Raw genomic sequence first — 17,416 nt, 5'->3', positions numbered from 1 at the left:
AAGGATCCATTTGTCTACAAGTGAATGCATCAGAATGGAGCAGAACAGAAAGCTTGTGGCCTCCCTAATCTATCACCTACGTCACTGCAACAGTTTTTATGAAAAGGCATTTTTCATCTGCTCCTGATTCACAGCGATTTGAATAAAGGCAACTCTCAGAGATTATATTTATATTTTAATATATGTCCTCCATTCTGAGAAAAATGCATCAAGAACATGTAAAGAACACCATTTTCATCGGAGGGCGTCTTTCAATGCCATATTTTTATTTTACAGTTTTTAAAATAATGTTGGTGTGGTTTTGCCGGCCCCGGACCGGTTCTGGTCCTACGGAGCTCGTCGGACGTTGGTGCCCGTCACGTGGCGTGACGCAGCGGCGCCGCCACGCCGATGTCCGGGTGGTTCTGCTACTCCACGGCTCGGAATCGACCCAGCGTGAAACCCGAACCTGTGCTGCGGCTCGCGGTCTCGCGCCTCTGTAGAACGGGAGGCGCGTGCAGAGCGCGTGGCCGCCGGTGACGGAGGAGGCGGCTCGCGCGGCCGCAGCGCTCTTCGCCTCGCTAGCTTGCAGCTAGCTTTTTGCGATCCCGATCTGACCCGCTCAGAGCCCCATGAACCCGCACCTGCGGGTGGCTGCGGGGCAGGTCGTGTCGTGGTTCCGTCGGGGGTTGCCTGGCGGGATGATAGTTCTCCTGGGCTGAGTTGGTGACAGAGCGGCGACACACCGCAGCGGCACCAGCTAGCATGATGATCTGGGAGTTCCCTCCTCACCGGAGCCCGGTTGCTTGAGACTGGTCCTGGGGCCCCGCACAGTCTGATGGAGCCCTTTTTGCAGATCGCGCCTCATTCCCTGGCCATCGTGCTGAGCAGGACTGGCGCAGGGGAGGTGGCCGGAGTGTCCGAGAGCGATGAGCTGCCCCGGCACCACACTGGGTACGAGATCTTCGCGAATTTTAAGGCGGAGAACTCCCAACTGCACGTGTGGAACCAGCGGGTCAGCGAGGCCGTGTCCGAGACGTTCTTCCTGGGATGGATCGACGAGCATGTGCTGCTGATCCAGGGGAAGGAAGACCACCTGGAGGCGCTGAGGGAGGGTTGGATGCGGAGATGCCTGAATCCACCTCGGGGATTCACCATCAAGTACCTCGGTAAGGCCCAGCCTGCAGCAGCTCACCTGCTGTCAGTGTGCTGTCTGTCAGGTGTATGTGCTTGTGTGAGGGGGTGCACATGTGAGCTCTCAGGAACAGCATGTACCCTGACAGCTGGCTCTGCAGCATCCATCCAGAACCTTGTTTGGACCTCAGCATCTCTGTTTTGACATGAGTGTAAAAATGGTCCTTTGTTCTCCTACATGCTGGGTCTAATAGAACCCATTCAAACCATTACCTCCAGCTGATCTATTTAGCGGTCTTCCATTCTTGAAATGTTGTATTTTCTCACACCTGGCCAACAGTACACACTTAAAGGAACTAAATGCTGCCCTCCGTCTGAAAGGACACTGCCACAACAAAAACGTCTTTCTTCTATGTTCATCTGTGGCTTTGAGTCACTTGAAGCTGCAGGGTCTCTTGTTGCTCACCTGTGGCTGCATGTCACCAAGGGTTTCAGGGTCCATTGTGGCTCACCTCTGGATGTGTGGTCATGTGGAGTTGCAGGTCACATGTAGTTTTGGGTCACCTTTTGTTGCCTGCCACCTGAGGCTGCATGGTTACCTGTGGTTTCAAGGTCACCTGTTGCTGTATGTGATTTTAGGGTCACCTGTAATTTCAGGGTTACCTTTTGTTTCTGGGTTACTTTCGGCTTTAGTGTCACATATTGCTGCATGCCACTTGTGGCTGCAGGGTCTCTTGTCGCTCACCTGTGGCTTCATGTCTCCTGTGGTTTCAGGGTTCTCTGTGGCTCACCTGTAAATGTGTGGTCACGTGGGGTTTGGGGGTCGCTTGTGGTTTTGAGGTCACCTGTGGTTTCAGTGTCACCTAGAGTTGCGGATGACTTGTGGTCGCAGAGTCTCCTGCTGCTGCCTTTAACTGTGGTTTTAGGGTCATATGAGCTTTTGGGGTCACCTGTAGTTTTGGGTCACTTAGGTGTTAAGTCACCTGTTGGTGTGGATCACCTGTGTTTTTTTGTTGTTGTTTTTTTGGGGGTTTACTGTAGTTAGGGGGTTTACCTGTAGATGTTGCAGGGTCTCCTGTTGCTGCCTGTCAGCTGTGGCTGCAAAGTCACCTGTAGTTTTGGGGTCACCTGTTGCTGTGTGTCAATGGTGGTTTTGGGGTCACCTGTGACTGCGGGTAACTTGTGGTTTTAGGGTCACCTGTGGCCAGGGGTCACCTGTGGTTGCGGGTCACCCATAGCTTTATTTCACTGTGGTTGGCTTCAGGGTCACTTGGGGTTTTGGGTTCACCTGTGGCCGCGTGTCACTTGTGGTTTTGTGGTCACCTGTGGTCGCTGGTCATCTATGGCTGCAAGGTCACATGTAGTTTTGGGGTCACCTGTGGCTGCGTGTCAATTGTGGTTTTGGGGTCACCTGTGGCCGCTAGTCAATTGTGGTTTTGTGGTCACCTGTGGCCGCTGGTCAATTGTGGTTTTGGGGTCATCTGTGCCCGCTGGTTAATTGTGCTTTTGTGGTCACCTGTGGCCGCGTGTCACTTGTGGTTTTGTCGTCACCTGTGGTCGATGGGTCATCTATGGCTGCAAGGTCAACTGTAGTTTTGGGGTCACCTGTGCCTGCGTGTCAATTGTGGTTTTGGGGTCACCTGTGGCTGCGTGTCAATTGTGGTTTTGGGGTCACCTGTGGCTACATGGAACTTGTGGTTTTGGGGTCACCTGTGGCCGCTGGTCAATTGTGGTTTTTTGGTCACCTGTGGCTACATGGAACTTGTGGTTTTGGGGTCACCTGTGGCGGCTGGTCAATTGTGCTTTTGTGGTCACCTGTGGCTGCGTGTCACTTGTGGTTTTGGGGTCACCTGTGGCTGCGTGTCACTTGTGGTTTTGGGGTCACCTGTGGCTGCGTGTCACTTGTGGTTTTGGGGTCACCTGTGGCCGCTGGTCAATTGTGGTTTTGTGGTCATCCGTGGCTGCGTGTCACTTGTGGTTTTGGGGTCAACTGTGGCTGCGTGTCACTTGTGGTTTTGGGGTCACCTGTGGCTGCGTGTCACTTGTGGTTTTGGGGTCACCTGTGGCTGCATGTCACTTGTGGTTTTGGGGTCACCTGTGGCCGCTGGTCAATTGTGGTTTTGTGGTCATCCGTGGCTGCGTGTCACTTGTGGTTTTGAGGTCACCTGTGGCTGCGTGTCACTTGTGGTTTTGGGGTCAACTGTGGCTGCTTGTCACTTGTGGTTTTGGGGTCACCTGTGGCTGCGTGTCACTTGTGGTTTTGGGGTCACCTGTGGCTGCGTGTCACTCTGGTTTTGGGGTCACCTGTGGCCGCTGGTCAATTGTGGTTTTGTGGTCACCTGTGGCTGCGTGTCACTTGTGGTTTTGGGGTCACCTGTGGCTGCTTGTCACTTGTGGTTTTGGGGTCACCTGTGGCTGCGGGTCACTTGCAGCTGCAGGGTCACCACTCTAAAACATTGAACCGCTTGGGAACCAAATGCTCAGGCTCCCATTCAGGAAGTGTGGCAGAATACTCAGAGGAGCAGCATGTGTGTCCTACATGGGTCTGTAAGTGGGTCAGTGCAGAACTAAGACACGGTTCTGCAGCTCAGACACAGATAAGCTGAGCAGCACACATTACACATTCTGTCTGTGTGTCTGAAAGTGTGTGTCTAAGTGTCTTTGTGTTTGTGTGATTGAGTGTTTGTGTTCGTAGCAGCAGGAACAAAGCTGTGATTGTGTTGCTGTCATGGCGACCTCAGCCCCCCCTCCCAGCCTAATGTCTGCAGGCTGCAGTAAGGGACTGTGTGATTGGTCACACCCCCCTGTCTTTGTGCTGTGCAGAGAATTGTGGGTAGGCTGTGAGGGAGGGGGAGGAGCCAGAGGAGCAGGTTGTGTGAAGAAGGAGCTGCAGCGTGTACGCTCTGCTCAGCTGAAGCTTCGCTCACAGGAGGACCGGATCGCTGAATTGGAGGTGGGGTTCTTTGGCGGGGGGGGGCTGCTTGTGTGCCTGATCTAGAGCTGCTGCTAGCTAGCATTTGCAGCATGTCTGGATGGCAGAAGAGATGCGGGACAGAGTGGGAAGGATGGGATGAGGAAGGGGGGAGTAGTAGAGGAGGGGGCGGGGCTTAGAGCTGTGGACAAAGGAGGCCGGTCTATTATTGCCTACCCCTGCAGAGAGGGGCGTGCACTCACGCATGCACTGCTCTCTGCTGTCTGCCTCCTTTCTGGGGCGAGTGGCCGGTTGGGCTCTGGACCGGGTCAACTGAGCTTTAGGATGGGTGTAACAGGAAGTCAACCCCCCTGGTTTTTTAGTGCGCAGTGCCCATAAGCCGCAGATCTGCTGCCATCCAGCCTCAAATCCGCCCAGGTGGAATTTGTGGGGGGCATCGACCGTGTCCTGTGTAAGGTGGTACTTTCGATTCTGGCTTCTTCCAGACATCAGCCCATCTGAAGTTCACTTACCTTCAGGGACGAGCTTCAGGGCAGGGGTTCACTCCTGAAGAGTTTGACGCAGAGCTCATGAAGTGGATCCAAAACTTCTGTAAGCTCACCTCCATGATTCTCAGTGATCTTCTATGTCCCACAGACCAAGTGGACAATAAAACAGATTTCTCTGTTACATTGATCTAACCATGGGTTCTAATGGGTTAAGGCAGTGGTCCAGGCCAAAGACCAGTTTACTGTCAAACAATATTTTCCCAGACTTTTCTGTACGAGGCTGAAGTCTTCTTTTTAGCCTCCAGTATCCCTTAACCTTTGAGGGTAAAGTTTATCTTTGGCCTCTATAAAATATCTGGTGCTGCTTTAAACTTTATTGAATGCCAGATTTAATGTAGGAACCATTAAAATGATTTTACCTTTACCCAAAACTGTCAAAAAGAAGCTAGAAAAAATCTGACGCCGTCGTCAGCCTCGTCTGACTTTGAGGTGCGACAAAAAAAAAAAACACTCACCAAATCTGGGGTCTTCTAAATGAAATAATCAGAAATGGGAATCCACTGTTGGAGCATTTTTATTAGCAGCATCCTAACAACATTAGACAGCCGGTTTTTGAATATTCTGCATTATTATTATTATGGTCTGTGGAAACAACTGTCACAATAAATCCATATTTAGAGTAAGGACTCCTGGTTTTTGCCTGATAAATGCAGCTTTGTTCTATTGTGAAGTCAAAGGCTCTTCTGTTTCCTCACTGACTGTTTTCTGTGTAAAGAAACTTTCCCAGTACGTTTGGTTTTTGTCAATTTTGCTAGCTCGGTGGTTTAATTTAGCCACCTTAAGAAAGAGGCGGATGGATTTTCAAAACGAGACCGAGCGACAAAATGTAGGCCGTGCTTTTCTTTCTCTGCGGTCCAGTACCAAGTGTGCCGGTGACCAGTCCATGACCCGGTGGTTGGAGATCCATTGGGTGAAGGTTTTGATCGTTGTTTATTGGGATCTTGCAGACGAGGTTACCAGGCGAGTAACCTGCATGAAGGTGCTATTCCTTTACGATAAAGAGGCCTCAAACTAGTCACCTGTATACAGCTGTGTCTGTTGGTCTTTAGCCCATTAACATGGATTTACTTTCATTCAGAAAACAATATCTGCCCAACAAAACTGGGATCCAAACACTGTTGAGTCCCATCGTGGATTCTCTGGTTGAGAGAGCCATTGAACATTGGAGCGAACAGCAAAGGCAACAGTGTTTCTGTTACGTTTGTTCTAAAAATCCACCTTTAGAGGTTCTGTTTTTAAAGGTTTTGGAAATGTAAAGTTCACTTGGTTCATTTCAGTTCAAAGTTCAGTTTCAAAGTTTTAGTTTTCAACTTTCAAAGCCTTAAACTACCGTGTTACAGGTTCGAGTGGTCCTTGTACTTTAGTTGGTTTCCCTGGTTGTGTCAGGCGTGTTCATGTTGGGGTCTCAAAGCACCTGTTTTGTTTTTCAGGGGATGTCTCGCCCATCAGCATGTCCCCAATCAGCCAACCACAGTTCATCCCCCTAGGAGAGGTTTTGCTTTTGGCTATTTCTGCCCTAAACTCCGCCCACAAGCCTGTCACTGAGGAGGCTCTGACCGAGCACCTGCAGACATGTTTCCAAGGTAAGTGCAGAAGTGACTAGATGCTCTAGAAGGCTGCTCCTCCTCACCTAAACCTCACATGTGCTTGGACTGCTGTGAAGGTTAGAGGAGCATAAAGATGATGTATGCACTCCCCAGGGAGGTGGCCCATGTGGGTGCTGCGGGTTTTTGGGTTGTCCGGGGCCCGTAGAGCGGCCGCATCCCAAGAAGCGTGGAGGTGTGTCTTGAAGTTCCCCTAAGGCTCGTACGTCCACCCAAGGGGACGTCATGTCAAATGTTCTCCTTTTTAACAGTCAGGCTGTGCACAAGGAGCACGCACTTATCAGGTGGACCACACTAACGGGCTCCTTTCACAGGGTTTGGTCAGGTAGATAAAGAAAAAAAAACCTGCATCTCACCTGCTTCACCCTTTTACATGTTGTTTAGATGTTCACTAGGGTTGTGCCGATGGACGATACCATCGTCCATCGTGATGGGTGACTGACCTCACGATGGAGAGACACCATCGTGATGCCACGCCCCCGCCACGCTGCGAGTCAACACCATAAGCCGCGGTTACATGTGCAAAATATCTTGATTGGATCGATGGTCGGATTAGAATTCAACCGTGTACATGGCAGTACAGTGTAGTGTAGTGTTTGTAATACCGGAAGAGGAAATGAGTTCCGCTGAGAGGCTACATACATAGCTATCTGGCAGCTCTGTAGTATCCTAGACGATCTTCTAAACAGGCTTTTAATAATGTTACAGTTATTATGAAATGCCTGTTCACTCCTCATTTTAATTTTAATCCGTGTGGTCAGTGCTTTTACTGTTGAAGAACGGAGCTGGAATAAGCCAGGGTTAGGAGAGGCTAACACACGCGCCAACAACATTTAGCCTTTGATGAACATAAAATCCGTGCGGTAAATGCTGCAATCTGCAACTTGGCTGAACTTAAATATGTGGGAATAACATCAGCCTTTATTTTGTCTGGACACAACTGGAAACACAAATCCATGTGATTGTTTGAACGGTTTCTAAGGACTGAGCCACATTTCTGCTTTAAGCTCACACACTGCCCCAAAGCCACTGTGTGAGCCGACGGTCCAAGCTCTGCCCGGACACACACTTTTACTGGAAGACCCGGTTCTCCAGAGTTCGGTAGCTCGTTCAGCTAGAGCTGCGGGACGGATCGCAGTCCAAAGTCTCCCACACATAGCGCACACGTAACAAAGCATCCTCCCTTCCCCTCAAACACAAAGTCCGGCCGCTCTACTTAGAGACATGTTCGTTCAGCCCACCGGTCCACTTGACTAATCAGGTGCAGGAGCGGACTACTTCTTTTCTATTTTGTGTGTTATTTTTTTGTTTTTGTTTGTTAAAGTCACTTCCCTCGGTTTACTGGATCATCGCGGATATCATCGTCCATCCCGATGGTTTACTGCAAACATCGTCAACTGCCAATTTAAGGGACATTGCCCAATCCTAGTGTTCACTACAACCTGTCCGTAGAAAAAAAAAACTGAATGAACATTTTCTCTACAGGCTCACTGAGCGGTCTTGGATTTTGGTATTTCCTGTGGGCCCCGGATAGAATTGCCCCTTTTTTGTCTGCAGACAGCCCGTATCCACTGTTACGAGCAGTTGTGACAAACACATATAAGCAAAGCAGGCGAAAACCAGGAGAACAGATTGAAAACAGGTGTAAGAAAATCTGGTTTTGCACAAGATAAACGTAAGACTGTTTTGGACCATTTTAAGGCTTCTTTGAACAAAAGTTTCCATCTGGTTTTTTATCAGATGTGGAAAGGGATGTAAATATGTGTGCTCAATATAAAAGACCTGTTTTTTTGTCAAAATAACAGGTAAAAGTATGAAGCAATACTGCTAATAAATGCTCAGGAGACCGGTTAATTTTCTTGACATTTAAGGAGAAAGCTAGTTATTTTTCTCCAGTCTTCCAGATACAGAAGGACAAAGCTTAATACACAAGAAGGACACAGAGGCAATTGCAAACATTTTTTCTATATTGAAAAGATAAATAAAAGCGGATTGTGTGTCATGCAAAGCTTTAAACCTGGGCTCAAAAACATCAAGAACTTGCTTCTCTAAAAAGTTCATTGGCTGTAAACAAACTTCTCTAGAAGTTAAAATTTAAAAGGCTGTTTAGAAAAAGGCTTAAAATGACTGCAAGCTCTGAATGCAGCTCCTTCTGTACAACAGCATCATCAAGTGTTTTCCTGTAAGAAGAAGGGATTAAACATAGTAAAAAAAGAGGATAATGGTAAAAAAAAAAAGAAGCCCTTAGTGGGGTGAACTGGAATTAACTCCGCCCACCCCAGCAATGTTTCAAAAATGGACGGTTGGGTATAAAGTGCAATTAAATTTTTGTTTTATCCAACAATATCAAAAAAGCTAATTGGAGAAATGCACAGTAATGCAACAAATTGATCATACATTTAAAAAAGTGTTTGATATTTTATTTTGTTTAAATATTCTAAAAAAATGAAAACAAGTGACCTTTTAAAATTACCCCCCCCCCCCCCCCCCCCCCCCCAAATAATAGACATCCAAAATATTTTTGACTCTAGGCTCTACATGTTTAATTTAACTGCAAAATGGGAATTTTTAGCCCAAGTCAACAGGCAGTTGCTTCCTTTGAACACCTGTGTCCAGTGGCCCTTAAAGGAATTGCACCCTTTGGTAGCTTCAGGTTGGGGAACAGACAGTTTGAAGTGGTTTGTTTCTGACTGACTCCTGTTCTGGTTCTGCTCAGGTGTTCCCACGCCGACAGAGGAGGCGCTCCACCATACGCTGAGCATGCTGGTCCACGAGCGCAAGATTTACCCAACCCCTAATGGATACTTTATCGTCACCCCTCAAACCTATTTCATCACTCCCAGCCTGGTCCGGACTGGTTCTAAGTGGTACCATTTAGATGAGCACCCGGCTGACCGACATCAGTACCAGAAACCGGAACTGCATCAGCTGACTCAGTGCACCTCGCCTCTCTCTGGCACCATAACCCCGTCTACCTCTGGAGGATTGCGGGATCGGACGTATAAAGCAGAGGGCTCTCAGAGCCACCACGCCACTCTGCAGCGGTGCTCTCCCAAAGACCACAGAGAGGTGCACTCCTCACCACAAACGCCTTCCCAGCAAGTGGGAGGAAACTTGGAGAAGGGCAGGGGCAGCCTTGGATTTGCTTTCAAAATGGACACGCTCACCAAGCACAAAGGTGGGGCGGCCGTGCCCGCCGCACTGGCAGACGCAGACAAGTCTGCAGGAAGTGGTTCTGGGAGCCGAAAGTTTGGTTTGAAGTTGTTCCGGTTGAGTTTCAAAAAGGACAAGACAAAGCAGCTGGTGACCTTCTCCGCCCAGTTCCCCCCAGAAGAGTGGCCACTCCCTGATGAGGATACCCCTAATCAGATGCCTCGCTTTGTGGAGATGGAGATCATTCGCAGAATCAACCCTGACCTCACCGTAGAGAACCTGGCCCGCCACACCGCTGTCATGAAGCGTCTGGAAGAGGAGCGTGTTCAAAGGAGCATGGCGTCGTCAGCCAATCAGAGTTCCAGGAGCAGGAGGAGTGGTGGCCGACACAGGAAGCAGTCTCAGACCAAACATGGGCGCTCCCACAGCAAAACCCGTTCGACCCGCTTTGACCAGACTGACAGTTCACGCGCTGATCCAGCCAACAGAGACTATCGGGGCCACTCATCGTCTCTGGCTCGCTCGCCTCGAGAACAGGCCCTCGCCGTGGAGAGGCACCGGGCACGCCTTCACCTCGCTCACAGCATTCCTAACATCCTGGAATCCACACACCTGCCTGTTACGCCTGAGTGGGACGTTTCCGGAGGGCTGGCAAAGCGGCGCATGGAGGTACCTTTCCCTGAGCCGAGCCATGTCCCTTTAGCCCATCACTCCAAAGTCCATCGCTCTCACTCACACACCCAGGAGAGGAAGTCCCGCAGTGAGCGCAGCAGCAAAGCCAAGGAGCGCTCCCGCTCTATGGACAACTCCAAAGCAGTGCTTGGAGTCGGCCCGGTGGCGCCGTCCAATTATTACGACAACCGAAGCCGCTACTACACAGAAGATGGCAGCCTGAGAGCCAATCAAAACTCCACGCCGTTCTCCAGAGCGCCGCTCACAACGGGACTGGAGGGGGGCAGGAGCTTTGATAGGAGTAAGAGTCGAGACAGTCTGGTGGCATACAAAACACTACCGCCCCACAGCGCTCCCCCTGACGAGTACTTCCAGTGTTCCGGGAAGCCCACCAACACGCTGGGAACTCTGTGCAGGAGCAGCTCCGACCAGCAGCCCCCTCATCCTCCTGAAAGCAAAGAGGACCCTCCAGAGGGGGGCACCAATGGTGGCAGCTTCCCCTCAATACCTCTACCTGTCCCCGACTCCTCCCTTCCTAACATGCGGCCTCCCAACAGCGCCTCCTGTGGTCAGGAGAAAAATAAGGAGGTCTTCAACAAAGACGGTTTGTTTGATCCTCCATCCAGCCTCCCCCTGTCGAGCTACAGCTCTTTGAAAAAGACCCTGCCTCTGTCCTCGTCCTGTGATGCTCTGGATGCTCACAGCGACACCCCCAAACCGCTGGTGGCAACGTCATCTGCCCCTCCACTGGTACCTGAAGCTACCTCTGGGGCTGCAGATGCCTCCTTGGACTACTACAACGTTTCAGATGACGAAGAAGCTGAGGAGGGGGGAGCTAGGAGTAAAGAGGGGGCTTTAGGGGAAAAGTCTGGGGGAGTCGCTGGGACGGGCCGGGGGGGAGCAGGAACCATGCAGTGGCTGCTTGAGCGGGAGAAGACCAGGGACCTTCAGAGGAGGTTTGAAAGAACTCTTAGTCTTTCTGGTGCTAAAGACCACCTTCCTGAACCGGGTCAGAACCAGCAGGCGTCGCACTCCGCCAGGCTGGACAGTATGGACTCCAGCTCCGTCACGGTGGACAGTGGATTCAACTCCCCCAGGTGAGAATACGCTGTAGAGTTGGTTTCTGCTTTCGTGCCATGGAGTGGTTCCAGATGTAATAACGTTTTGATAAAAAGTATAGAAAAATGAAAACAGCTAAAAAATAAAACTCAAACCTGTGCAATAATGGTTCAGGAGACGCCAGCATAAGAGCCGATGTTACAGATATGAACATCTACCTCTACACCGCCAAAGTGCAGGGGTAGAGCGGTCGACCTCTGATCGGAGGATGGCAGGCTCGGTTCCTGCTTGCATGCCATCCACTGGCAGGATGCTGAACCCCACGTTGCTCCAGGATCAAAGATCAACGATCCATGTTTACGTGGCAAACAAAACTAATTTCGTACAAGAGACGTGGCACAGAAGAGATTGATTGACAAGGTCTAAAGCCAATTAGGACGCTGTAAAAAAAGTGAAATTGTGCTGAAAAAAATGTGTGAAATGTGGAGACTGCAAAAGGTGAACAGCAATAAAGTGAGGAAAGACTGTAGACATCATTAATAAATGCCATTTAAAACTGTTGATGACAAAACCATTTTAGATTTGGTGGCTTTTAAAACAGGCTTTATTTAATGAATAAATAAAGGTTACCAAATAAATAAAAGATCCCTATCAGACTATTTCAGTGCGGATGGAGTCACTCTGTGGCTGCATGACACAATGCCAAATAAACAGTCCTCCAGAGGAGCCAGAGCTAGATGGGAGAGCTTCATCCCAGTGTGTGGACAGGCTTTTGTGGATGAAATGAGACATATCATGGTCGCTGTGTATTGGGGGGTGTTTGTTCGGAATCATGTCTGCCAGGATAACCAAAGGATCGCTGTAAATTGTAATGACCCCATCCACAATGCATTGTGGGAGTTGGCCTTTTTTCTCTCTCTCTTGAGTAGGTTTTCCCCAGTAGAATCAGACGGACTAGACTTCACAGATTCAGCTCACTGTGGTGCTCTGCTGTTTTCATTTCTGTCACCACTCAGCAAGTTCTTATTAATCAGATCAGAGAAAAGACATTTTCAATTGGTAAATAATATATTACAGATATATTTTAGTGGCATTTGCTCTGAAGTATAAATGTGATGGAGGGACAGAAGACAAGGAAAGCAGCAGTGAATTCAAACATTTATAGCTTTTTCATCTGCTGCAAAAACGCTTCTCTTGCTGTTACACTCTAAATGCGTGCATCACAGCCTTCCCAGGGTTTTGAGGTTTTCAGCTCATCAATTGACCAATTACAAAAGGGGGATGGATGGAAATAGAGCCTGGGTGATGGCATGCGTTGCAAAAATCAGAGTATTTTCACACCTGTGTTCTGTGCCGAATCCCTGCAGCTTTTGAGAGGGCTGTAGTCTTCCAGGACATTTTGGACCAAGGTTTGAATATCTCTAGAGAGCCAGGACTGACCACAACTGCTGGATTGGATATCTGAATCTGTTGGTTCTGTCTATGCCATCTGCCGACGTGTTGCTGATATGTGCCAAGGTTTTGCTGCAACAGCAAGAACTACGGGACGACTGTCAGAGACCGTCCATGTTGTCAATCCAGCACTTTGTTTCTGAAACAGAAGTACAGAGGAGCATGTTTCTACTGGTAGTGTGTTTGGAAATGTTCCCACAGTCAGTTTGACAGCATTGGGTGCTCAGACTCTCGTCTGAAGCCTGAATGAAGTCTGATGGCACAGATGACTTTTAGTTTGAAAAGCTGTGCTGCATGCATGCCGGTTGGCTCATACCCTGCACCTCCATTATCTGGATGAACGCTTAAGTCCTGGAAAACGCCCTCCAGGGAAATGTTGCTTTGACTAGGGCCTCATAAATGACAATTGGTGTCTTATGTGTGCTGGATATTCAAGCCTAGACACGTTTTATTATGTTGTAGTCAGAACTGCACGTCTAACTAATTGATTCATTTATGTCGGCACTGTGGACGCGTTTCCCTTTCACACTTTAACACAGTTCAGTTTGTTTATCTCAAAACAAAAACACATAAACAATTTGGAGAGGAGACTTTGAATGTAGGGACTTTGACTGGAATAACAACAGCCTGACGTGATTTTTTGGGGGGGGGGGATTCTGTGTGTCAAAGAAACCAGATGGAAAAAGAGCAAGGTGGTGTGGATGGAAAGAGGAAGGGGGGAGGAGAAATCCTAAAGGAGGAGTTGGATAAGAATGTTCTGACGGGGCGATGAATCTGCAGCTGGAGGTTGAAGGTGGGATGCTGAATGTTGTCAGGTTGGGGGTGAAGCACAGGAGAAGAAGGAACTCTGGATGGAGATGGATGAGGAGATCCATAAAGGGAGGGGAGGGAGTGGTGATTGGGACACTTTAACAGACAAGCAGGTGATGAAGATTATTGACTTTCAGGAGAGAATCACTGAAAATGTACTTTCCATTTTATTTTCATCACCATTCTAAAACAAATTGGTATATCTGGTGATTTTAAACTTAAAATGTAGAACTTGCATGAAGTTATGAATAAAATCATTTAAAAACTAAGGAGCACTGAAGGAAAACCAAACAAGCAATTGCATAAAGATTCATAGATTCAATTAAAACTGTATTTTCTAAGTGTAGATAGATTTGATTTGACTAACAGGTTTATATAAACCCAGCCCTCGTTTAATATGTTGAAATTTTCCAAAATTTAATAGATAATGAAATATTCACTGTATTGGCTCACCTGCATTTGACCTGAAGTGTCATCCCATTCCTAACCCATAGAGTTCAATACGATGTGGGTCCACCTTTTGCAGCCTTCTGGGAAGGCTGTCCACAAGGTTGAGGAGTGTTTGTAGAAAGTGTTGACCAATCTTCCGAAAGGTCATTGATGAGGTCACGCACTGATGGTGGTGGAGAAGGCCTGGCTCTCAGTCTCTGCTCTAATTCATCCCATAGATGTTCTATCTGGTTAAGGTCAGGACTCAAGTCAGGTCAGGTCAGGTCAGTCAAGTTCATCCACACCAGACTCTGTCATCCATGTCTTCATGGACCTGTCTTTGTGCACTGGTACACGGTCATGTTGGAAGAGGAAGGGCCCGCTCCAAACTGTTGGGAGCATGGAATTGTCCAAAATGTTTAGGTATCCTGAAACATTCAGAGTTCCTTTCATTGGAACTAAGGAGCCAAGCCCAAGTCCTGAAAAAAAAAAAAAACCCACGCCATAAATCCTCCATCAAATTCCACACTCGGCACCATGCAGTCCCAGATTTACCGTTCTCCTGCAACCTCCAAACCCAGACTGGTCCATCAGATTGTCAGATGGAAAAGCCTTATCCATTAGTCCAGAGAAGGCGTCTCCACTGCTCTAGAGTCCAGTGGTGGCTGACCCCTCTCCATCAGTTTACATGGTCGGATATATGGCTTACATCTCACATGGTTGGTATACCTCTATATGGCTGAGTTGCCGTTGTTCCCAAACTCTTCCATTTTGCTCTGACAGATCTGACAGCTGACCGTGGAATATTTAGGAGAGAGGACATTTTACACACAGGTGGCGTCCTTTTGATAGTTCCACGCTGGAGTTCACTGAGCTTCTGAGAGCGGCCTATTCTTTCACAAACGTTTGTAAAAACAGTCTGCATGCCTGAGGGCTTGATTCTGTACACCTGCTGACTGAGAACAAAGTGTTGTGTTTGAAAATGTTTCCAGTGTTCTTGGTGAATCTCCTGCCATCTTTCATGTCTGTTTTGTCTTTGTTTCAGAACCAGGGAGAGCCTGGCCTCCAACACGTCCTCGGTCGTGGAGAGCAACAGACGACAGAACCTTGCTCTGAGTCCTGGACACTTGGGCATGGCCTCCAGCACTGGACCTCCTTTCTCCTTCCATACCATCTCAGAACCTCCTAGCAGCCAAACAGAGAAGCTGCAGAAGCCCAGCGGCTGCCTGGCCTCCATCACCAGCGTGTGAGGCTGCAGCTCAGAGTAGGACTGTTAGGGCTTCAGTGTTTTGATTTTTCTGTGATCTCAGGTTCTGTTGTTACACTTCAACATGCCCCCCCCCCACACTCCACTCCACTTCAAGATTCTCCATGATTTCATGACCTTTCACATGGACCAGGACCTCTGCCCCAACATCTGCCACCTTCAGAGCAGACAAAGATGCAGACAGACGTCCATACAGAGTCCAGGTCCAGGCCATTTCCTCTCCTAACTGAACCGACAAGAAGAGCTCATTTTGATGTGAAATGGTTTCCGTGGTTTGTTGAAGAGGAGGATTTCTGTGTTTGGTGCTGACCCGGTTCAGCCCATACAGCCCCAGTGTTGCTATTAGACACAACCTTGGTGGTTCTCATCATGTCAGCACGTTCACCTGCGTTTTCAGGGGAACCTTGGTTCTAAAGGTTTCACAGAACCTGTGCGTCCGGCTGCTGCTTCTAACCAGACTCGTCAGTCTTCCTCACAGATCTGCTAATGTTGGAGCCAGACGAACGTATGAGGCCTTCTCCAAAACCTTCCATAGATGCTGACAGGTTTTGATCTGGACTCGAACTCCAATGCTGTGAACATCTCCATCCTGGAACATCAGCTGATGAGGAAGCTGCTTTGAAATGTTGCTGAAGCTCAACCCGACCGACCACAGAGAACCCAGATCCAGATTTTGCAGATGACTTCATCCTCTGATCCTCCATCAGTCAGAACCCGTCCACTCATCTGCTAAGGGAGCTCTTCTGTCCATCATCTCACTGAGCAGGGAACATCTTGAAGCTCTTCCTTCTACTCAGACTGGGAGCTTTGCTCCTTCGCTGATCTTTCATCCCCTTAAATCTGTCAATATTCTCCTCCATCAGGCCACGTTCTCGCAGGGTTTCACTTCGTAGCTGGACTTCTAAGGTTCATTTGGAACAGAAGAGGTAGCGTTTCTCTATTTGGACATAGACGTCCTTGATTTCTCCTTCAAAGTATCTGTGCTGACTGACTCCTGACTGCTCTGGATGGTAACATGGTCTGCAGCTTGATGCATCAAATGAGCAGAGTGACATTCTCTAGACAAATCTTTAAAGTCCAGCTTCTCTGAAACCCTGTGATTTCAGATGTTCTCCATCCATGAAGAGGTTGGTTTTCCACCATCTTCCAGGCTTCAGTTCTGCAGCCCCAGTCTTCTTTAGTCTGTGCAGACCAGTCATCTGAACGTCGTCCTTACAGCCACAAGATGAGTTCAGGACTTCTGAGGGAGAGAAGTTCCTCACTGCACCACACGTCTTCTCTGATCCAGCAGAAGATCCTAGCCCTCTGCTTTGATCTACCCTCTAAACGTGGTTTACCTGGAGACAGGTGCAGACTCTGTAAAGTTCTGAATGTTTTGGCCCGGCGTTGTGACGTTGCAGGTTCCTGCTGTAGTCTGAAGACTGTTCCTCTGAGAAGGGACTCCGATATGAATGTTTTACACGGTTCCTGCTTTCTTCTGGAACATTCTGTGTGAAAGTGTCCGGAGTGGCCTCACTGGTGTCGACTGTGTTTTTATTTTCTGTAATAACCTGTGAATTCTGTGCTAACAGAACCAAACATGATTTTGGATCTTGCTTTGTGTTCAGTTCTTGGTTTTATTGTACATACTGTGGCACATATTTGAATAAACTTGGGAGACGAAGACCTCCATGACCCTTTTTTCTTCTGTCCAACAAATGAGACAGGACAAGCGTCCAGATGTTAGTGGTTTGATGCTACTTCCAGCCTGCCTCCAGTTTCTGTCTGAAGCTGCATTCACACCGCCCTTATCAACACGCGTTCTAGTGAAAAGTAACCTGTATAAACGCCCTTTTCGTTTAAAACTACCACGTTTGTGCGTAACTACGCAAGTCTTTGTGACAGTTTTTGGGCTCTACACATTGCAGGTTAACCCTTGTGCTATCCTAGGCACTTTGACATTGGGAGTTGGGTCATCTAGACCCACTAGACAGTGCTCTGAACCTTTTTTCTTCAATGATTTGTGATCTTCACTGGTGTCCATGGATTACATTAAATCTTTCCACCTTTATCCACCTTTGTCATGGTAGAGAGAACACGCCAATGGAAGGGTGGGGTCATCTAAGATAGCACAGGGGTTACATGATTGGAAGTGCCAACCGTTTGAAAATTGATCATGGAAGAGCAATGAATAATTGCTGTTGGTGTCCGGGTGGAATTCTATGACACCAAGTCTTTTATATATGGGAACAGAGCTGTGAAAGAAAAAAACTGGAGCAAGATTCACCACATGTGCACCACTTTGACATTTCGCACCAAGCTGACACCAACTGCAGGTGGTGGACAATTGCTAGTAAACATTCACAAAGAAAAAAAAGAAAAGTCCCTCCATGTTACC

The 17,416-nt window shown here is 48.4% G+C and overlaps 1 protein-coding gene across 3 annotated transcripts; it reads left to right on the top strand.

The window, feature by feature from the left end:
• The first annotated feature begins 319 nt into the window (after positions 1–319).
• Positions 320–16,704, top strand: LOC101168773 (storkhead-box protein 2). Of its 3 annotated transcripts, XM_078953923.1 has the most exons (5): positions 3,827–4,066; positions 4,531–4,636; positions 6,024–6,176; positions 8,914–11,119; positions 14,818–16,704. In XM_078953923.1, exons 1-5 carry the CDS (start codon positions 3,842–3,844, stop codon positions 15,020–15,022), a joined length of 2,895 nt encoding a protein of 964 aa, XP_078810049.1. In that variant the 5' UTR covers positions 3,827–3,841; the 3' UTR covers positions 15,023–16,704. The 3 variants fall into 3 exon arrangements, with proteins under 3 accessions (XP_011471474.2, XP_078810049.1, XP_023815323.1); XM_011473172.4 differs by lacking the exons at positions 3,827–4,066; positions 4,531–4,636 and adding an exon at positions 320–1,148; XM_023959555.2 differs by lacking the exon at positions 4,531–4,636 and having other exon boundaries at positions 3,936–4,066.
• Positions 16,705–17,416: the final 712 nt, after the last annotated feature.

This window comes from Oryzias latipes, chromosome 10 (assembly GCF_053564925.1).
Source record: "Oryzias latipes strain Hd-rR chromosome 10, Olatipes_Hd-rR_3.1".
NCBI classification, from domain to species: Eukaryota; Metazoa; Chordata; class Actinopteri; order Beloniformes; family Adrianichthyidae; genus Oryzias; species Oryzias latipes.
The sequence above is the reverse complement of the archived record's forward strand: the minus strand, read 5'-3'. Positions and strand labels throughout refer to the sequence as shown.